Source organism: Kogia breviceps, chromosome 4 (assembly GCF_026419965.1).
Source record: "Kogia breviceps isolate mKogBre1 chromosome 4, mKogBre1 haplotype 1, whole genome shotgun sequence".
In the NCBI taxonomy this organism is placed as follows: Eukaryota; Metazoa; Chordata; class Mammalia; order Artiodactyla; family Physeteridae; genus Kogia; species Kogia breviceps.
The window spans coordinates 34,176,553-34,200,561 of NC_081313.1; the positions used below are offsets into that span (position 1 = coordinate 34,176,553).

At 37.3% G+C, this 24,009-nt stretch overlaps 1 protein-coding gene across 1 annotated transcript in view; it reads right to left on the minus strand.

The window, feature by feature from the left end:
• The window catches only part of OXCT1 (3-oxoacid CoA-transferase 1), a 135,168-nt gene that overhangs the window by 46,477 nt on the left and 64,682 nt on the right, over window positions 1–24,009 (minus strand). The window contains exons 8-13 of the mRNA XM_059060897.2: window positions 18,288–18,395; window positions 16,737–16,851; window positions 13,851–13,945; window positions 11,974–12,022; window positions 6,959–7,031; window positions 6,267–6,342 (exon numbers count right to left, since the gene is read on the minus strand). Coding sequence (XP_058916880.1) covers window positions 6,267–6,342; window positions 6,959–7,031; window positions 11,974–12,022; window positions 13,851–13,945; window positions 16,737–16,851; window positions 18,288–18,395 — 516 coding nt within the window. The remainder of the gene's footprint in view (window positions 1–6,266; window positions 6,343–6,958; window positions 7,032–11,973; window positions 12,023–13,850; window positions 13,946–16,736; window positions 16,852–18,287; window positions 18,396–24,009) is intronic.

Genomic DNA, 24,009 nt, shown 5'->3' on the forward strand with positions numbered 1-24,009 from the left:
GGTGAAGAACCACTAGGAAGTATTAGGCAAAAAATGTCCAGAACTCACACAGGTCTGGGAATAATTCACGTTCCTCCTAACCAGAGGGAAATACCATGGGGCATCAGGTAGAATCCTCAGAAAGAAATTGCATTAATAGTGGGGCTAATTAGACTGTAACTAAAGGCTGCTCTCAACTGACCTCAAAAAGCTTAAAAGCAAATATCAAAAGAATCAATCTAAGTGACATCTATAAGACTTGCACCACAAGAAACATCAAAGGATGTCCTTCACGTGGAATGAAAATAACATCAGATGGCAATCTGAACTGATGTAAAGGATAAGTGAAGGAAAGGGCAAATATATTGGGAAAATAGATAAAATATACAATTTATATATATAAATTATATTTTAAAAATATGCAATATTTTTCTCATTTTTCAATCTCTTTAAAAGAGAGTTGACTGTTTAGAGCAAAAATAATAAAGTATCGCAGGTTTGTAATACATACAGAATAAAACATATGACTAAATAGTAATAGCAAATAGGATAAGAGCACAGAATATAAGTTTACAGTTGTATGGTTCTTCTATTATATGTAAAGTGATATAACTTCAAGTAGACTGTGATAAATAAAAGATGTGTATTGTAAAACCTGAAAGAACCACTAAAATATATCTATATATAAGAAAGTAAGTCAGGACTTCCCTGGTGGTCCAGTGGTTAAGAATCTGTCTTCCAATTCAGGGGACATGGGTTCGATCCCTGGTCGGGGAACTAAGATCCCACATGCTGCGGGGCAATTAAGCCCACTCGCTCTAGAGAGATATAATTTTAAAAAGAGATCAAACTGTTAAAAGAACATAACTATCTTAAGTACTACTACTACAACTAGTTGTACTACTGCAACTAGTAATGGAGCTCTAAAATATATGAAGCAAAAAGTGATACAACTGAAAGGAGAAATATACAAAATGCACAATTATAGCTGAAGATTTCAATGCTCCTCTCTCAATAACTAATTGAAAGACACAGAAGACTTGAACAACACCATCTACCTACTTGACCTAATTGACAGTTATAGAACACTCTAGCTAACAAGAGCAGAATACACATTCGTTTCAAGTGCAGATGGAACAGTCACAAAGATAGACTATATTCTAGGCTGTAAATACATCTCAAACTTAAAAGGATGGAAACCATATAAACTATGTCCTCTGACTTCAAGAGAATTAAACTAGAAATTAGCACAAAGTCTTGTGGAAAATCACCAAATATTTGGAAATTAAATAACATACTTTTATTTTATTTATTTATTTATTTATTTTTTTTTTGCGGTATGCGGGCCTCTCACTGTTGTGGCCTCTCCCGTTGCGGAGCACAGGCTCCGGACGCACAGGCCTAGCGGCCATGGCTCACGGGCTTAGTTGCTCCGCGGCATGTGGGATCTTCCCGGACCAGGGCACGAACCCGTGTCTCCTGCATCGGCAGGCGGATTCTCAACCACTGCGCCACCAGGGAAGCCCAACATACTTTTAAATAATTAGTAGGTCATGGAAAAAAATCACAAGGGAGATAAGAAAATATTCTGAAGAAAATGACAATGAAACAAACAAAATAAAAATTTGTAAAATGTCACTAATACAGTGCTTAGAGAGAAATTTATAGCATGGCCCTTAATACATGGCTAATAAATATTTGTTGAATGAGCTAACTTAATCCCCAGATCAAGCATATGAGTTAAATATTCTCATTTTACAAATGAGTATACTAAGGTGAAATAATTTGCCACACCATCAGAAAGTAACAGAACCACTATTTAAGCACAGGTATATCTAATTCCAAGTTCTGTACACTATCCACTACATTACATTGATAGAGAAAGAACACTACTGAATAACTGTAAAAGCATCATACCATCACATACATATTGTCCACCTATCCTTTTTCCTTACCCAAAGTTTGTGGTTACTGGAGTGTTGGGACCTAATGGATAAGACACCAATATGTTAAAACCATATCTGTATCTGTATGTTTATATCTTTTTCTATACCATAATCTTTGTATTTCTATATCTGTATCTACAGATTTAATATTTGGACTACAACTGACAGATCTAAATCACTAGATTAAATCTTGAACACAACCCCCAGCCCCAGCTGTACAAGCAGGAAGACTAGAGAGAGAGTTAGCTTATTTAAAACAGACATCATAGATAGAAGACCAAATTAACTTTATGTACTCATACATGTAAGCATACATGAATATGACATTGATTTGGATTTAATCTAAATGCACAAAGAAATGAAAAATATTAGGGAAAAACAAACACCTAAACATTCTATTTTTCTTTGCCCCGAGAATCTCTCATTTCAATTCTCCCCACGTAAAAGGAGGAGGCCCTTGGCTGTTACGTTGCTCATATACAGCAACATTGTCCAGCAGGCGGCTGTTGCATGTTTTTAAAAAACAGCTCCCATAGCTGATCATACACATCAACTTCCCTTCACAAGTCAATCATTTATGGCAGCTGTTTCCCAAAAATAAGCATTAGGAAAGCCAGAGCCGCTCTGAATGGAGAGTCAATGGATTGCACATCTTACCACATTTCCGTAGCTTGCCTGGGGTTTTACCATCATCACAATAATCACAGAACTCGAAGGAGCCAACTACTGCTTTATCACATTTTCTCTCTTTGTATGCTCGGGGCAGAATTTTCAAAAATCTGTGAAAATGGGACCCATGCTGCATACTAAGAAGCTATTAAAGGATAAGACAAATAGCATCCACACCATTTGCCTGCCTTAAAAGCTTAATGTTTATTATAATCTGACATGGTAATAATTCATGGGGATGCCATGATGCAGAGAAACCCAAGGCTTTACAACCATTGAAAGATTATTAAACTCAGTAAAAAGATAAAAGTAAATGAAAAATGATACAATAAAACTGAACTTTTCAGCTCCTTGACTGCCAGACCCTGCAATAAAAATATATCTAAATTTTATAAATCAACATAAATCTTTGGGGCAAATAGACATAGATCACTCACTGAAACTATATAAGGAGGTTAGGCTGTATCTTATCCATAACGAATAAGAACAAGAAATGTGTCTTCAGATTTGGTACTTGAATATGAACTCTGAATACACAGGCTGTACTAGTTACTGTAAAATATAGTCTTGTTTAGGCCAGTGTATTTTAAGGCAAATACTCCCTCTTTAAAGTTAAGCAATAGTTCATTGAAGAAGATAAAAATAATAGCCACTATGGAGTGCTTTGAGTCTTCACTTTTCATTTTCTTCTCATTTAATCCTAACAAAAACAGGTACTAAAAATTGTGTAATTTGTAAGCAGTAGAGCTGAAATTCAAATTAGATCTCTTCCAAACTAGAGCTCATAGTCATGACTCTTAAGCTATCCTGCATCCAAAGGAATCAAAATATATACTGTGCGTCACATATAAAGAATCCAAGAAGTTATTGTCAGTTACTAAAAGAACAAAAATGCTCATTCAGAAATGACACTACCAACTTCCATGACCAAAAGAGTGGAACCAAACACAAGAACACTTTTTATGCTTAATTCTTCTCCATGTCCCTTCAGAACTCCAGAGTTCCCTATCGCTGCCCCACTAGATCCAGTCCTTTGGGAACTCATGAGCTCCAAATTGTATTAAGAAATTTATAAAGTAATTAACAGTGATGTTTTAATCATTCACAGGAATCTCCATAGGATATGTAAAATTGTGATACATGTTGGAAAATCTTTCCTACAAATGACAACTACGTAATGCATACTCTATGACAGCTTCCAGCCTCATTGTGCGCTAAACCATAATAAAAACAAATCATATACTAACTTGTTAAAGATGCCCAAGTTCCCCAAAAGCAAAAATGTGTTGGACACGTTTCTGCTCCACATCTAGAACCACTGTGAAATTTGATTTCAAAACTCGCTAATAGCTCAGAGAAATAGTCTCTATTTAAAACTCTGTTGTTTCTGTTCATGGTAACCAATCCTATTCCCTTCTCTGCCAGGCATCTCCAACTTCTCCTTCTTAACTTATCAAATAAAAACCTGTTTATCTAGCATATACTGTGGGTCAAGCTCTGTGATACATACTCTGTATGCATTATATCATTTATTCCTTTACATAGTCCTATAAAGTAGATAACTATTGTATCATTCCCATTTTACAGATGAGGAAAAATAGGCAACTGCCTCAAGTTACACTGCTAGTAAGTGACAAAAATTGGATTTCAACCCAGGTCTGTCTCACTACAGGGTCTTTGCTCTGAACTGCTAACCTGTGAAAGCCAGACGGGACCCCTGAAATTATCTATTCTCAAATCTTCATTTTATAGATGAGGATGCTTTAACCCAAAGAGTTTAAGTGACATGTTCAAGGTTACACTTTGATTATTGGTAGAGTCAGGGCTAAAACCCAGGGCTTGCTTTTCTGTGCTCCTTCTACTACCTCCTATAGCTTCTTCTAAAATTTGAAGAAAGAAATACATTCTTTCTACACAAATAAACATTCCTATAAAGTATCAATCTGACTTACTATACAATGCTCAGGAGACCCTCTCTGATTTCTTTGAAGCCTCCAAAAGTTGCCAACTCTTATAGCTATAGCTGATTTAGGATGATGAACATTTTTAAACTAAAATAACAATATAATCCATAATCTGCTAAGAATTCTGACTATTAATGTGTCAATGATATTTTCCCCTTACATTTTAAATATGATCGATGATCTTTTTTTTTTTGAATTATTTATTTATTTATTTTTGGCTGTATTGGGTCTCTGTTGCTGTGCATGGGCTTTCTCTAGTTGCTGTGAGCGGGGGCTACTCTTCATTGCGTGCGTGGGCTTCTCATTGCAGTGGCTTCTCTTGTTGCGGAGCATGGGCTCTACGCGGGGGGGCTTCAGTAGTTGTGGCACATGGGCTCAGTAGTTGTGGCTCACAGGCTCTAGAGCATGGGCTCAGTAGTTGTGGCACATGGGCTTAGTTGCTCCGCGGCATGTAGGATCTTCCCAGACCAGGGCTCGAACCCGTGTCCCCTGCATTGCCAAGCGGATTCTTAAGCACTGCGCCACCAAGGGAAGTCCCTGATCATCATTCTTTAATACACTCAAACTCGGTTCTCAAACTTGGTTACATATTGTAATCACCTAGGATTGATTTTAAAGTGCCCAATTCCCAGGCTATATCTCAGATTAATTAAATTGGGATCCCTAAGTGGGGGCATTGAGGTATCACCATTTTTTAAAATTCCCAGGTGCTTCCAATATGCAACCACATTTGAGAACCAGGTTATAATAACAATTGAAATTTTTAAATAATGTTTTGGGAGATCATAGATCAAAAAAGCTAAACTAACACAATCTCTAACATTGTTATCAACTATATTAATCTGCCTTCCTCAAAAAATGAGAAAAATCTAAGAAATTCCAAAAAACAAAAAACTCTCATCATAGAACATCAGCCTCAGTTACTTAACTTCCTTGTAGCTGATGCTTCAGAGAAACACACAGAAATCCTTAAACACACGCATTAAAAGAGTAACCTGAGCTACCAGCCAAAATGAGCTCATAATCATAGACACACATTCATTGTTGTTTACATACACACATCAGGAAGCACCAATCAGGAATGTAAAGAACCACACTCATAAATCAACTGATTACAGTCCTTTTTCCAAAGCTAATTCCAAGAGGCTTCTTCCTTGATCTAAGTCATTAGTAAATGAAAACTGTTTGCATTTCACAAGCATGTTTAAACATTAAACATCACAGGTTTTGTATTCCATAATAGAAGAAAATGTGATTGATTACTCATGGGGTCACATGACTAATCAAGAGAGGATTTTAATCACCGTGAATAAGAAAATAATATAATTAACATAAAATTAATGAACTTAATTGTTCTTTCTAGTTATACAAACTTAGTTATAATAAATATTTGTATTTCTTACTTTTATCAGAGTATAATTAACCCACTCTTTTTTACCTTCCTCAGTTTTCTATTCCTCCATGGAAAATTATGCTTTGACCCTGATCTTACCTATTTTTAGTCCCAACTACACAGTAAACTGGCAAGGCTAAATATTTTCAGTATTTCCTTTATTAGAATTTGATTGAAATAAGAAATACACATCAAAATATTTATTTTTGTAACAATTATATTTGTACTCAAAGCAATTTGACAAGATTTTTCTTAATACTTCAAGAATAACTATTCTGACCCAGGCATAATTCAGAAGAAAACGTGTCTACTTACTGGTATCATCCAGTTAGCCAGGTCACCATATCTGGAAACCTGCATGGCTCCTAGCATTGTTAGATTGACATGTCCCCTGAGAAAGATAAAGAAGAAATATAAAGCAAACTTCACAAGCTTTATGTCCCTTTTGCTTGAAATGGCTAGCAATGAAAATAAATAATTCTAACCTCCCCTCCACCAAAGTACATTTGCTCTCCTCCACTCAACACCTGATTTCCAAATAGATTGGCTCAAGCTAATGTAGAGAAATAACCATTAAGAGTTATTTTTTAAAAATTATAGCCTATACTGTCTCCAAAAACAAATTAAAAACAGGTGTACACAGTGAGTTTGTTTCCTTCAGTGAGGGAGAATATGGCTAGATTTGAAAGCAAACACTAGCTAGAAAATGAAAACACGGTTTGTAGAAAATGTTAGGATCCTCAGAAAGAGCCTTAAAAGTGTTTACTTCAGTTTAGTTGGCACAGATATATATTCCATTTTGAGGGTTCCTTTAATAATAGCGGGCTGGAAGTTCCAACTGCCAACATTCAATGTGAATAATCTCACATCTTGGTGCAGCCAAACAAGCCCATGATCATTTTCTGGCTGGGAGAGGGGGTCTATGTTTCAGAGTCTTGCTAACAGAATCGGGATGACTCAGCTCATTACACGTCGTGTGAAACATGAGGGGCTCCGTTATTACATACCCTCTAATCATTGCAAATGATTCATCGCTGGAGAAATAAGAGGCTCCTGGAAGAACAGTAACTGTTTCCTTGCCTACACAGACACACACACACAAACACACACACATACGGGAGAAAAAGAGGAAAGAAAAGGCTATTAGATTTCTAAGAGTGGAAATCATGGTGGAGACAGAGGTCTATACCTTCTCTGTTTCCTACAGACCTAAGGGTCCCTTAACCAAAATGTGGCAGCAACAGGGGTATGGGAGTCACAGTGGGAACTGTTCACCTATGAAGAAGAGCATTTTGTCACTGACATTGTTCAGATTTGCCCTTGCATGGTGATAATAAAAAGCAGCCCAACTTTTCATTTTATTATTGTTTTGAAATTCTTTACAGACAATGCACCCCTCTACTGCCTATTATTATATAACCATCCCCGCCTCCCACCAGACTCAGTCCCTTCACAAGCCCCTGCTAAATGCCAATAGGACTGAGGAGGAAAGGGCTTGCTGGGATGCACCTGTCAAAACCCATGCTACTGTAAGTCACTGGAGCAAAGATATTGTCGAATAGACATGAAGGAATACAACTTGAAGGGAGTGACACAGGAGATGCTCCTCAGATATTTCTTAAAATTCAGTAAATAACCTAGAAAGGGAGGTCCCACCTAATTCCTTAACATCACTGGGACTGAATCTCTTCTTCAATCTCTCTCTCTCTCTCTGCTTCATTTTTCTTCCCTTGCTCCTATGTTTCTATTAAAACCAAAGAAGGTCCTCTTGGAAGGACCTCTCACAAAACTTACATCTCATAATAAAAGTCCAGAACTGGAAAAGTTCAGTACTCTAGTACCTGGCATAGAGAAAGGACTCTGTGAACATTACTTGTATTATTGTCATTGTTATTATTCCTCACTGCAAACCTGCTTGTGGAAAAGACAGTGCCATCACCCCTTTAGAGATAAATGCTACAGGGGCAAAAAATTCACTTTTATGGTGGGGTTATACACCAGCCCGTGAACTCCAGGTTTCAGGACAAGTGTAATACAACTAAACCTTATCATAACACAACTTTCACGTCCAGCAAATACAGTTCCTTGCCAAACCTGTGAGGTGGAGAGGCAAGGAAGAACTTGCAGGCTGAAAATGCAGAGAAACAAAAAAATCTCAATTCTTTGTTCTCTATGTGATAAATCACAATGACTTCCAAAAGGCCATCTCAACCAGCCAGTAGTACATAGAAGGCATTATTTACCACTTTATAGGAAACTTTGAGATCAATGCAGAGAGCTTCAGCTCTCCCCATGTGATTTATGAAGGATGGCTTTATTAAAGAACCCAGAAAATAATTCTTATGAAACAAAGTTATTGTCAGGCCCCTGCTAACACATTCTGGCATCTTATAAATACATTCTTTGGAAGCAAAGTTAATTTTCATAATTTTTAATATCCAAAATCTAAACAAAAAAAGGTATCCTAAAGTTGAATCCATGCTTTTCAAATGCAACATCCAAATTTAGTCAAGAAACAATTATAATCAATAATACAATCAATATCTTAAAGAAAAGGGTCTTTCTTATTTGATTTTTCCTAATTGATTTCTGTCTCCTCCATATTTGCTCTGTGTATGTCTATATCCTCTAATGATATTCAGGCAATAGAGTTATTCAATTTCATAGTTTTGAGTCCTTTGGCTCATGGTGTAACATGTCATTCACTCAATATCAAGTAAATGTCTACTCTGTGCCTTGAACAGTGTTACACACAAAATGCAAATGCCCTAAGCGAATGGTTCTCAAACTTTAACACCCATCAGAATCACATAGAGGGCTTATAAAAATGCAGACTGCTGAGCTCAACTCCCTAGAACCTGAGAATTTCCATCGCTAACAAGTCCCCAGTGATGGGGATGCTAATGCTGTGGCTCTGGGGACCACACTTTGAGAAGCACTGCCCCAAGAAAAAGGAACATAATACCCAGCAAGAGAGATGAATATACACAAGTAATTACAAGGCAAAATGTGGTATGCTTATGAGACACTAGATGTGTTGTGGGTTCGAAGGAGGAGCACTTCTGAGCCACAGAAGGATCTGGAGAGGACAAATGAACTGGGATTTCAAGGCTAGGTATAATGCATTTCAATAGGACATTACCAATAAAGAGAAGGGGATAAAAAAGGAAGGGACAGAACAAAACAAAAAATGAAAGGCACAGGAAGAGCAAAGTCATGGAGGAAGGAAAGTACGAGTGATGGTCAGAAAAGATCCCACAGTTCAGTATGGGTGGACTCAGAACACCTTGTAGGGCACAGAGAAAGATAAATTTGAAAAGGTCAGTCACAACCATTAGATAGATCTTGAATGCCATACTATTTGAACTTTAATGTTCAGGCCTGTGGTTCTTCAGATGTGGCACACAGACCTCTAGAGCAGGCACTATTGATGCTGGGAGCTGGATAAATGTTCTGGTTATTGTAGGATATTTAACAGCACCCCTGGCCTCTACCCACTAAATGCCAGTAACACTGGCAACCAAAAATGTCTCCAGACATTGTCAAATGTCCCCAGGGGAGAGAAATCACCCCTCTTTCCCACTGAAAACCACTGCTCTAGAGGTACATGGCAGGAACCAGGTATATTCAAAAGCCATGAGATTAACACGTCGGTTCTTTCTAAGTAGTTTTAATCAAAAGGAAGCCATTTGAAACATTATTTTGATATTAAAGTAAGACAATAATATTAAGAAATAGGAAAGAATGTAAAATGCACATTAATATGAAAGCTAACATGAGATTTATTAGAAATTTCACAATTCCATTGGGATACTGCAAATCTTCCTGGGTCCTCGGAAATGTTCTAAGCACTGCCTTATGCACCTCTGTAAAACTCAGGTTATCAGTGGATATAGCTCAACGTGCAGAGAAAAAGGCCAGGGGCCAGGAGCAGGAGACCATGTGTTAGTTCAGTCCCTCGCAACATGAGCTTGAGAGCATCACTTCGCTTTTCTGGGCTTGAGTTTCCCAATCTGTACAACAAGTTTTCACTTGAGGTTCAAATGATTTAATATATTTGAAAAAAGTATGCTGTAAGCTATGTAGTACTATACAAGTGGTCATTCACTGTTATATAACCATATGAAATTATTATTTAGAAAAAGGGATCCTTAGAAATAGCTGTATTATTATTTTAAAATTTTAATACACTGATTATGCCCAGAAACATAACTCTTTATATTCCTTCCAAGGGATTTCTATAGAAATCATTTCAAATTAACACAAACAATAGGCTGACCTTCCTGGTAATTTCCAAACTTGGGGAATTGAGGAACCACCAGTTTATATTCTGGGTTCTCAAGTTCAAAGTATTTCCTCCCTAACTTAGTTCCAAAGTCAAAAGCATCATAAATTCCAAAGAGGACTTTGATGAAAGAGATAGGATATTATTAAACTATTCTGCAGCCTGGCTTCCCCAAAGCAATGAATTCTTGTTTTACAAAGTAGTTTAAGATTATACGTGATATCTCAGAAGTTGACATCTAAAACTGGTGGCTTCATCAGGATCGAGCTAAAGCTCAGTGGAATCAGAAACGCCTACTGTCCAATGATGTATTGAAAAGATGAACTAGTTTTCCAAAGAAAGTGGGTTTTATGAGCTCAAGCCTGATATTTGGAAAATGGAGTTATTCATTTTGCAAATAACTCACTAACATAATTAATTAAACCAAGCAGCAAATATTTTCACAGATCAACGAGCTACTGCTAAAGGATACAGTACAATTAAATTACAGCCTTGGCTAAATGTCATTGCTTTACCACAGTGGGCCTTTCAGAGTTGAGTCGTGTTAACTAACTCAACTATTCAACCAGAAGCTGTTTTACTTTCAAAAATCCTAAGCATCAAACATCAATTCTACTTGGCAGCTGGCCTTTATGTTCAGCTTTTACTTCTTCTCTTCTGAAATTTACACACACTGGTTTTGAACGTGAAGTAACAATAATACTTTTGCGGGGGTAGAGTGAATAGGAGTAGAAGAATAGTAAATAAAAACATGCTAGAATATAAAAATTAGCTTCTTATGGACAGCCCCATTCTAAGGATAATCTTTAGCCCTAACACAGGGGCAGTGCTGCCTCAAGCATGGGCAAAAGGTCTGACCTGTTTTTCCTCCTCTAGGCTGCTGCTACATGTGACCCTATGTCCCAGTCAAATAAAAGGCTAATAATAAAAGGCAAAGCATATGAATGCAGGAATAGAGGAGAAGACAGGCTAGAGTCCCCAGTACAAAGAAACTCTGTATTTATTACTTACATCACTGGGCTGCACTGAGTGGCAGAGTAGATCCTTAAGCACCCTTGAACCTTTGAAGGATGCTCTCCTAACTCTGATGTCGATTAGAGGACAGTAAGTATCAACCACAACAAAAACCTCAGTGCACCAGATCTTGGTTTTGACCACTATGGATCCACTCCCCACCTTCTCATCAGGAGAAAGCAGACCTATTTCAACCTGGGATTGGCCAATGGGAGGCACAAGCAGGAGACCCAGCAGAGAAGACCTCCATTCTCACCCTCACACAGGTTTCTGCAAGATGGTCGTGTTCCTCTACAAAGACCCTGCTTCCTGTTAGGAAGTGATAAGAACTCCCTGTGGTGCTTCAGCATCCTTTCTGGTTTCCCTTAATTCTGTCTGCACCCTTGTAAACTGTGCCTTCCTTTAATTCTCCTCATTACCCGACCTGAGAGTGCTCTCAGGACGCTGACTGATTGACCCACCAAAGCTCCTACCATTATATGTAGCCCCTCCTGCAATTTCTCCTTTATCTTACTCTGCCCTAAATAGGGGAGACCTCTGACAGGCAACCCGGACCAAGACGGCACTAGGAGGGCTTCTCTCTCGCTTCCTCCAGGAAAAATACAGTGGCATACTCTCCAGGAACAGACAAAGAAACAAGCCCAACTCTTTGCTATTACTTGGCAGAGAACTAAATTAATAGCAAAGGAAAAGGCTGGAAAAACATGTAATGAGTGAGTTTACCTGCATTGATTAGATCTGCATCAACTTCATTTTCTAATGGGTAAGGACCCTGTCAAATAAAGCACATGTTCAATTAGCAAAAGAAGTTTCTCACGGAATCACACACTAAAACTGAAATATAAGTAACTCTGCTTAAAACCCTAGGAAGTCATCAAAAGACTTGAGGTGAACCTTTTCAAAATAATCCCAGTAGATGTTAAAAAAAAAAAAAAAAAAAAAAAAAAATAATCCCAGTGTTTTCGTGGCTCTGTCTTCCACGTTGATTTGTCTTTTCTATGCTATAAACTGTGCTTGGGTAAGTGAAAAATATTTTCTAAAAACTACCAAAGTCTGAAAGAAATGTTAAGCTGTTGGAAATACAGGTCAATAAAAAAGTAATTATTTCGTACCTACTATGCAGCCGATGTTATTCAGAAATCTTCCTGGTAGTATATCAATGAATACAAACTAAATGGCTGCCTTATTTGGCTAGAAGGGTCTGGAGAGGCACAGTTGTAGCTTTTTGGTATGTAGCACCTAAAGGCTCGGATTTGGAGCTCTAACCTTATCTCTCAGTCCATCTAAGTTTTGATACCTTTATTTTCTTTTTGCCTGGTAATTCTCACTAAGTTTTTGTTTTTTAATTTTCTATGTATTCTTATAAACCGTCTCTAATTACTTGGAGTGAGTAGTTTCATAACATAACATATATTAAATGAAAAGGGAGGAAATGGAAAAAGGGAAAAGAAAAGGTCTAAATTAGAGCCAAGACTGAGGAAATATTGGCCGTGAAATTTTAACATACTTTCACAAAAAGGGACCAAAAATCTATTCTTTGAATAAATTGAAATGGCAACTAATGTTTTAGACCTGTGTAAATGTTTCTTTAAACAGTGACCATGGGTAATTCGTATTGACTTATTTCCCTTGTCTTCAAAATGAGCAAATTGATCACTCTAGATAATCTCTAAGGTACCACCTTAAAAATTTAAGTCTTCGACTGCAATATGAATCTGCTTTTATCCAGACTCACATTATTTTTGTGTTTCTGAAAGTGATCACAATTATTGCCTCAATCAGTATCAACTACACTCTCATGACCATTATTTATATTTTAAATACTGGATATACATTTTCCATATGTACAATTTGTACTGCATTAACAGTTAAGAGCTAATGAAAAACAATAAATGATTAGGAATATTATAAATTGTCAGACTATAAGTAATCTCTGCCATAATTAATAAGTAAATAAAAATTGTTACCCAGGAAGCTGAAGTATTTCTTAATTTTATTATCATATTGAATAAAGAGAATGGCCAAATTCTATGAGAATATTGAGCCCATCTGGAAGGTTAATCTTGAGGAAGGGAAAATTCTACCCTTTTGAACAACTTGGCCTCAAAACGAGTATTACATGAGGAGAACTTCTTGAATTAATCAACTGTCAAAAAATGTCCTGTCCTAAAGTAGAAATGTTACTCTTCAGTTTCTCATGCTGAGACTTACTGATTTTTATTTAATGTAGAATTGTTAATGACCTTCATTATCTTGTTCAATCACACAAAGGTTAAAAATAACTACCTAAACAGGACGGTGTGAGATCTCTGAAGCAGATGCAATAGGGGAGATGGAAGCTGATACAGGGACAAAGGAGGAACAGTCGGAAAGCTCATAGTCAGGAAACTACCATCTACTCCAAAAAATACAACACAACGTGCTCACAAGTACCACCATTTTATGGGAAAAGTTAAATATTTTATTATGAGGATAAAAAGAAAGAAAAACAAGATTGGGAACTTTAAGGTAACAACTCTCAGTTATAAGAAGATTTCACTGTATAAAATATCTCATTCTCCATCAAGATTGAATAAATAAAACTTTAATTTCTATCTTACCAAACCCAGGACTCCATTTTCACTTTGCAGATGGACAGTCATACTGGGGCTGATAAAGTTGCTGGCCAGAAGTGGTATTCCTATGCCCAAATTAGCTGGAAAAAAAGACGTTAAGGTCCAGCATATAAAAGATAGAGAGATTATGTCATAACCCGGCTACATGAATAAATCTGAACAAAGGCCTTCTTTAAAGGCACTTACTCTGAATGTAATCACTGAATACATTCTCCCACCACCCTCTAGGTATTATTTTGTAATTTTTTTCAAAAAGAAAATCTCTTAATCACAGCTTTCCCCATAAAGATATCAAAGTAGTGGCTTCAGAAAACTAGCCAAGAGGTCATTTTTATTGTAAGACATAGTTAGCAAATTTGTACTGTATTATGATTTATTATGACTGATGACTGATATAACATGGCCTGACCTTTGTTTAAAAGCATTTTTCACTATTCAAAACTGCAACTGAAAATAAAGATGATTAAAATATTCTAAAAAGGGCTACCATTTTTGAATTTTAAAAGAAGTTTCATGACAACACCAAAACGTCTGCCTAAATTGTATAGATTCCTTTGGATCACTGTGATAACATCCATTGGTAACTGAACCTTCCCTAAGACATAGATAGGATGGTGGGAATGTTTAAGCTTCAGTGAACACATTTGAGACCATATGAAAAAAAAAAGCTGTGTTACAGCATCAAAGAGCTAACTGGTTGGGATTAGCAGATGCAAACTATTATATATAGAATGGATAAACAACAAGGTCCTACCATACAGCACAGGGAACTATATTCAATATCCTGTGATAAACAATAATGAAAAAGAATCTGAAAAAGAATCTATGTATGCATAACTGAGTCACTTTGCTGTACAGCAGAAGTTAAACACAACATTGTAAATCAACTACACTTCAATAAATTTTTTCTTAAAGAAGAGTTAACTGAGGGTATTAAATCTTCCTTAGGTGATCAAAGTTCTGACTCGTATGCAGTGGTGTGGATTCGACCTTGCCTCTCAATACAAGCAGGCTGATCAGATCAGAAATACTAACACTGTCTGTGGGAATTCCCTGGTGGTCCAGTGGTTAGGACTTGGCACTTTCACTGCTGTGGGCCTGGGTTTGACCCCTGGTTGGTTAACTAAGATCCTGTAAGCTGTGCACTGTGGCCAAAAACAAACAAACAAAAACTGACGCTGTCTGGAACTACTGTCCACTACCACTGCAAACCACAGACTTTGACAGAATTCGTGCAAAGAATGATGGCACTCTGATGAGATTCTAATAACAGTGAGTGCTTTGTGAATGAAGTCCAGAAAAGATAAAGTTTATATATACTGCCATATTATAGACTGCAAAGGCCAGCAGGACAACTCAATGTGCCAGGTCACCTCTTGTGAATACAGTAAGTCTATGAAGCTATGAGAGCTTCTTGGTTCACCTCTTACCAAATCACAATCTAGTATAGACTTACTTGTACTTCATTTCTCACAGTGATGCATGGAACACACTGAGGTATTAATTCCATTATAATTATAAGCAGGCATTTTCAGGTAAGGGCAACCCAGATTACAAATTTTATACCCCCCCTCTTTCATCATATGCTATAATTTTCTCAGTTCTTTAATATTTTTTAGTGAGTCAAATACCAGGGAGAAAAAAGCCTATGTAATTTGGGTTGAAAAAGAGTAGTTGCTATGGAAAGACGATTTATATGAACTGACTTGCAAATATTTTTCATAGGCAATACAATGACAGTGAATAAAGGATACCTAGAAGCCATTATATCTAAAAATCAGCATTATCATAGAGTCAGTGTTAAAATATCAATGGTAAACCAACTGACTGGAGGTAAGAAGAAAACCCAGAGACTAGCTTTCACCTGTTCAGCCCACTTGGTTGACTCTGTACCTTGCTGATACTGGAGGTGGAAGAGGAAGCACTATTATACTCTCTTCCCCTATGTGAATTCCCACCATAACCCAATGTATAAACTGAAAGATAAAGAAAAATGAAGTGGTGGAGGTAAAAAGAAAGTAAAAAAAACAGTTCTCCTGTCAATATCAGTCTGAAAGAAGATTTTTATGGACTAGGGGAAGCTCAGAGAATGGACACACATGTCATGTTTCTACTACCTCCTGTCCCAGGCCTTTAAGTATGGCTTTACTGGATTCACCATTCAACAAATATTTATCTTGTCATCCACTATTTGAATTTATACATATTATTGTATTATATAGTTCAACAGTTGATGTCTTGAAAATCAGCAAAATGGTGAATAGTTTCACTGTTATTTAAACACATTCAAAATCCAAACACTAATTGCACTAAATCATCTTCACCTACCTCTTTTTTGACAAAGTATTCAATATCTACAGCAGAATTTGAATCATTCATTGAATACCCTTACAAAACATCAGACATAAAATGGTACATTCACAGAATCTTTGTCAGGGGAAACAAGAGGTTGTTAAGAAGTTGGATCTTACGTTTCAATGAGTATGTAAATGTCAGAACACAGAGAAAGTAAATAGCACTGGTTATAAGTAGTACTTCTGAGATTTGAAACCCTCACCTTGGGTAATCTCTTCTCCCAATTATCCTTAGCCAAATGCCAAATTATACTGAAATTCCTTATATATTAGAGAACAGCTAAGGAAATTTTCAGTCACCATTTTGTTTCAAGAAGGCAAAAGGATTATAATTCTAATTTCATTTATCTTGATATCTTTAGGTTATATGCAACATTTGTAAAAATTGATCAATTGCTTTAGAAGTTACAATGGACTAGAAAGGAATCACTATGCAGGAGGCCTAGTAACCTGATGAATATGTAAAAAGTGAGGGCTACATCTTTGCCCAGCCCACAGGGCAAGGAGTAAAGGATACCATACATGCCATCCTCAAATTCAAGAGCTGCCCGCTTGATGATACGTTCCCTTACATTATCTCCAGGTTTACCAGATGTGGTTTTTACATCTTCCTCTTTCCGGATTGATAAACGCTTTTAAATAAACAGAAATAAATTATTCATGGTTGAGGTATACTTTGTATTTTAACCCTACTGAAATACAAAACTCTCTCCCATTACTACTATAAGGCAAATCTGCAATATAATGCAGAGAATTTTTAAATTTAAAAAAGAATACTATGGATAAAATTTGATGACATAAATAATTCTTTAAAATGTAAGTGAAAGGACTTCCCTGGTGGTCCAGTGGCTAAGACTCTGCGCTCCCAATGCTGGGGGCCCGGGTTCAATCCCTGGTCAGGGAACTAGATCCCACATGCTGCAACTAAGACCCAGTGCAGCCAAACAAGTAAATTTTAAAAATAAATAAAACAAACAAATAAAGTAATTAAATAAAAAGTAAGTGAAAGAGGTCAGCTGTTTGAAGAGGAAGATATAATTGTTCTGTCTCTTTGAAGCAAATAATTCCTCTGTTACTGTCACACTGAGTGCCACTACTGCTACTCTAAGACTCCTGCAACTGAACTCTCCTCAGGTGCTCTGGGATGGAGCCAGAATAAAGAAAAGGGAATAGACCTTGGGACTCTATTTTTGCAGGGCTGTGAGAATGTGCTTACCAGGTATTGCTGCTGCCAATTGCCTATTTCCACATGCAGAGTCTAGACTGGTTTTGCTATAACTGAATCACAGGAATCATAGAAATATCCAGTAACCAGCCAGAAAACTATTTCCGTTACTAAATCTCCTTGATACAGACTCTGGTTCCTGTTTGCAAATGTCCCGTTTTTGATCCCTGGCCCCTGACATTGGTTTTAGATTGCAGAATGTCTTTCTGTTTGATGTCCGCGGGTAGAGGGTATCTCTGAATCCATGGTATCTCTTATTGCATGTCTATTCTGTTGCCGAACCCTAGACACTTCTACATCTTGATATCAATTCTGGTCCAGCTGGTCTTCATGCTCTCAGTAGCCTTAGAGTACCTCCAGCGCTCCCGGTACACACTCCTTGCCACGATCTCATACCCACCAGCTGCCCAGAGCCCAACACTCATGGGAAATGATGTTCTATCTGGACTCTATAATGTGCGAAGACTTCAAGATAGATAGACAGTTCTGAACACTCAAACACTAAGAGTCCAGCACGGGTAAAGCCACCAAAGATCTGATTATCCTTCTCTGCCCTGTAGGATAGCCAGCCAAAACTATGCATCATAAATTAGGACAGTTACAAAAGCCTAGAAGACATAGCCTAGAGAAGCATGTAATTTGGTGATATACACAAGGAACTGTTGAACTGGACAATTACATAGACAATCATGTCCCCTCAAGATAGACACATGAGAAGCTCCTATTAAGATTCAGAGCAAGACTTCCTGTTCAGCTCTAATTCCTTATCATCTAGAATAGCCCCAGGGACACATCTCTGACAGTCAGATCCATAAATACTGACAGACAAGCTAAGTCAATTACCTCAATTCTTTTCTCATATTTTTCTCCCTTTATAAGGCGATGTACATAAATCTTAGGAATATGAATGTCTTCTGGGGCAAATGATCCAATATCCACAATTTCTTCAACCTAGGCAAAAAGAAAAATTTTAATTACATAGTGAGAGCTTAAGCTGAATATATTTTATTAAAAAAAGATGAAATATATGCATCTTTACATCCAACTTAGGCTGGATATACAATGTAAGTATACATATACACATAAACACATGCACACACATATATACATATAAATCAGAGAGAAAGAAAGAATAAATACACATACACACAAACATACAAACTTCTAGATCCACAAAAATAGAAGAAATTCAAATACATGTGTCTGAACATAAAATACAGAACATAAAGCTCTAAAACTTTGCTTAAAACAGCCTCAGTTACAAATTTGTCAAATGGCTTGTCAGTACAGTTGCTTGAACTTTTACAAATTGCAGCTCAACTATGCAAAATCTGAAAGCACATCCCTTAAACCCAGATTTTCAAAATTAATGGGAAATTTATCATATCAAAGACAAAAATCTGTAACAACATCTGCTTGGTCAATTGCTTTTTAAATATAGATACAAATGCTATTTGTAACCATTTTTATTTATTCCTGTTATTAGTTTCCTAGGATCGTGATAGAACTGCAATTGCTGAAATAAATTTACTTTAAGATTGATCATTAATTTCAATATGGAAATTTGAAAAAGGAAATATCAACTAATAACTGGAAATTCTAAAAATCAGAATTAAAGTTACTCACAGAGCAAAAGGGAATTTTATACCAATACTGAATGCCCCAAGTTAGTATGCTATTTTAGAATTCATTTTTAAAGAAGAGAAATCATTTTTTTACATCAACATAAAAAAAACCCCTCAGAATAACAAGGATCAAGAAAAACTACAGTCAACATCGTTGAGATCAAAAAATTATATTTCTGGGGACTTCCCTGGTGGTCCAGTGGTTAAGAATCTGCTTTCCAATGCAGGGGATGCAGGTTCAATCTCTATTCGGGGAACTAAGATCCCAACATGCCGTGGGGCAAGTAAGCCTGTGTGCTGCAACTACCGAGCCCACGCTCTCTGGAACCCGAATGCCACAGCTAAAGAGAAGCCCATGTGCCGCAACAAAGACCTAATGCCGCCTAATTAATTAATTAATTAATTAAAAGTGTTTTAAATTAAAAACAAAATTATCTTTCTGGTGCCAAGAAAAATATCATCTTGAAGACTGAGAGTGCTCAGCTTAATAGATGTCATACTCAAAGCAAAGAACTATCTGCAAATGAACTGACTTGTACAAGGAGAGTTGTATTATACTGTCTCCTTAAACTAGTAACTGAACTCTCCAGAAGTTTTTGAGGTAAAGCACCCCCCTTCCTTTCTGCTATTCTACCATGTATGCCCACACCACGCTCCCTCCACAATGAAAGAATAACAGGGATTAACAAGAGTCATTTTCATTATTGTGCACTACTTCTAAATAGCTGAAGAAGAATAGGACATAATGGATAAAAGCTATCTTCTCTGATAAACAGAAGGATCTTAACAAAAATAAAACAGAAACTCCAAAGAAGAGTCAATAAACATGTGGGCATCCAAGTTGGAATAGTGGGTACAGATGTCCATCTATACTCATATGAGAATGAGCCAGACGGCAAGGGGACTCCCCATCACTGTACTCCATATCTTCTCCTCCAAACTTCTCTATGCTCTGATATACCAAGAGCATAGCCTTCACTTTTTTACATATTCATCAGGTTACTAGGCGTCCTGCATCATATTGATTCTTTTCTAGCCCAATGTAACCAAGGTGGTGACCAGGTAAACAGGAGGTGGACACAGGAAATGCAGAGCAGCTAAGCACTACTTCTACCTCTCCAACTAGTTGGAAACTTCAGCCATTAGGGTTCATTCACATCTTTACACTTATTCGATTCAAGCCTTCAAAGAAGTTCTTGACTTTAAAAATTTATCCTGAGGATATATGTGAAGAATTACTATTCATGAAAATATTGGCCATGGCATTTGTTAAAATAACAATGAGTTGGAAACAACCTAAAGGATCAACAATAGAATAATGGTAAAATATATATGGTGCATCCACATGATAAATCAGTATTATGGCTCTCATAATATTTAATGACATCTCATAATATAATGTTTCATAAAAATGCAAGATTCTATATAAATATTTACAGATATGCTCTTTGGCTCAATTATTTCTTTTGTGTGTGTGTGTGTGTGTGTGTGTGCGGTACGCGGGCCTCTCACTGTTGTGGCCTCTCCCATTGTGAGCACAGGCTCCAGATGTCCAGGCTCAGCGGCCATGGCTCATGGGCCCAGCCGCTCTGCGGCATGTGGGATCCTCCCGGACCGGGGCATGAACCCGTGTCCCCTGCATCGGCAGGAGGACTCTCAACCACTGCGCCACCAGGGAAGCCCCCTCAATTATTTCTATATCTACAAAAAACTGAGAGGAAAAACACATAGGAAATTAACACTGAAATGTTAATCACTTTTATCCCTGGGTGACAGTACCAAGTTATTTTTGTTTAATTTTACTTTTATAATCAAGAGGTGAAAAACCTACAAAATTTTTTTAAAAGCTGAAATAGACATTAAGTAGATAGTTTCCAAAACTAGGAAATACAAAAGTGGAGGATGTGATAAATTGCTTAGTTATCCATGTACCAAAAGGACATGTTAAAAAGAAAATAGAGACTTAAGAAAAACTGTGATTTCTAAACTCAAAAAGCACTTACAACGTTCTGAAATAAGTTATGGAAACACTTTTTGTTTACATTTTTGAAGATAATGCAAATTATTCTCCATAGCTAATGCTACTTCAAAAGTTCCGGCCCTCCTGTCTCTTGCTTGAATTACTTCATTAGCTTCCTAATTGGTCTCCCTGCATCTACCCTTCAGCAGGAGCGAGAAACGTATCGGAGAAGAAAAAAAAGTAACACTTTTCACTTAAACTAAAACTGTTGATGGTAACCAATCGCGATTTTCTTCTGGTTCCACCAAAGAAAGTTTTGACAAAAAACACCAAATTAAGACCAAGTTTCTTTACCAAGGGCAATTACATCATGACTTTCACAACAAATGGAGTGGAAGAAGGTGTCCTGCTAAAACAACTCTGATGAAAAGCAAGAATCTGGTTAAACATAATCAGTTCCAGGCTTTGTCATCCTAATATGAATGATTTTCATATTGTCAAAAATGCATGGGCAGCATTTGTCAACACAATACCAATTTTCAACAGTATTGAAAATTTCTATACAAAAATCAAACCTTTCTCAGAGCTGGTTAGCAGAGTTAATTGTAGAGGAAGAAAATATTTGAAGTACAAACCAAAAGAAGAAAACATATGTTTTCAGACAATCTGTGAAAAGATTTTACAAAAAAACCCCACAGAACTACTATCTTAATGCTAGCTATTGAAAGAATTGAAGGCTTCTGTGCTGGTTTTGTGTGATCTTGAGAAAGAACACTGAGAAAGAACCAATGTGGGGGGGGAGAGGGGAGATCTGGTGAGATCTGGTGAGATCAGGCAGTAACATGAGAGTCAAAGGAAATCTGAAAAGAAAAAGATGAATAGAACAAGTTCGTTAAGGAAGAAGTAAAAATAAATGCTAACAAGAGCACTCAATAAGATGGCAGAAACGTACCTCCTGAAATCAGAAGTGGGTAAGATAGAGAATAAAGAACAAAGAAAAAGCCTCAGTGCAAAGCACTGGGCATGTTTAAGTGTCCTTGGACAAGGTCAAGATGGAGGAGAGGTGGTAGCTAAGAGCAACCCAGGCTTCTCCCTGGCACGATGCATAGCCCTTATGCAGCACCATCTGGTACATCCAGAAATCCAGACACTTGAGGCTTCTCTAATTAGTACTTGTCTTTGGTTATTAGCAGGAAAATAGAGGCTAGGAAATGTTAATATTATTGATTTGAACTTTGTTTTAAAAGGTTGCTTTCTCTACCCTGCACCTTTCCTACTTTACAAGTCTGAAAAGTTATATTTTAAAGTTCAGAGAAAGATAAGAATTCATCCTCAGGTGACAAGTGATTTTGTTTTTACTTGGCAAACATTATATCTCAGGTAAGGTAACAGAGGAGCAGCAAGGCAATAACCTTCTTATTTTTTATTTTATTTTACTGACAACCTCAGTCAGGTATAGCCACAAAAATGTGTCCAGCCCTGAAGGTTGTTAGTGGAAAATGCTGCACACCTGCAAACCTCGCTGTGTAATACAAAGTGAGGCCTGTGGTGCGAGGAAGGGGAGGAATCACACTGCAGATTTTTTTCCTGAGTCATTTTAATCTTCGAAAAGCCTTGGGATGAATATTCTTCTTTTGTCCAGAAATTTTCAAAGCAGACAACAACAGCAATAACGGCTAGAATCTTAAAACACTAGGTAATCCCAAAGTAGCAAAAAAAAAAGGCCTTGGAAGACTAGAAAAATGGAAGAGGGAAGCAATGAGCAATAACAAAAAAAGTTACAAGCTAGATGCAGAGGTGCTCTGGAGCTCTGGATACTAATTTAACTCAGAAAAATGGGGAAGAGAAAGAGGAAATGTGGAGCAAAAGGGGGGTCAGCATGCAGGGCATCCCTCCCAAAATATCCAAAGGAGCAAGAAGGTGCACATCTTCTTAAGCTTCATGCTAAGAGGTAATTTGACTAGTACAAAAATAGAGGAGAAAATGGCATGAAAGCTAAAAAGGCCTGGGTCAAATACATAGGGTCTTAGATGTCTCTATAGAAAAGCACGAAGACTGAAAAGATTAGTGGCTATTAATGAATTTGCAACCTTATAAAAGATTGTAAATACAATTGCATAGTCATTGAAACCTTGTAGATTGGATCTCATGCTAATGGACATTCTCCTATGTCCAGTGAAAATAAGCTGACAAAAGAACAAGCTATGTCAAGAAAATACGCACATGCCTGGGAAGGCACTGACCTATGATGAGATGTGGTAAAATATATATAAAGTGCCTTCAAAAGGAGAAAGAATATCACACTAATGGCCATATAATCAGAGTGCTCAAAAAACTAAAGATGTAGATGGCTTATTTTTAACAGGAATGACAAAACTAACTCAGAAACAAGATAGTGATGTAAGATGGTGATATCATGGGAGATGCCAGTTATTTGAACATCTTCTGTTCATCATATTCTGCTGATAAATTCTATATTGCCTTCTGACAAGTTCTAGTTTTCAGAATGAAACAGCGAGAGAAACCATGATTCAGGACTTCTAACCAATAAGGATAAACTGCTTGGTAAAGTAGAAACGATGGAAACCCTGAGGGAAAGTAACAATGTAAAACTGGAATTTGTAATAGACCAGGAACTGAATCTCAGGCATACATAGAAATGTATCCTGTTCTTTGAAGGAAAGCAGATTTCGAAAAGTTGAGAGAAGAAAATAGGGATCAGGATCAAGTGGTCAGAAACTCTAAATGATAGATGGATTCATGAGGGATGTGAGGCTCTCAAAAACCCCCATTCTGGGGGCTTCCCTTCCCTGGTGGCGCAGTGGTTGAGAGTCCACCTGCCGATACAGGGGACGCGGGTTCGTGCCCCGGTCCGGGAAGATCCCACATGCCGCAGAGCGGCTGGGCCCGTGAGCCATGGCCGCTGAGCCTGCGCTCCGCAACGGGAGAGGCCACAACAGTGAGAGGCCCGCGTATCGAA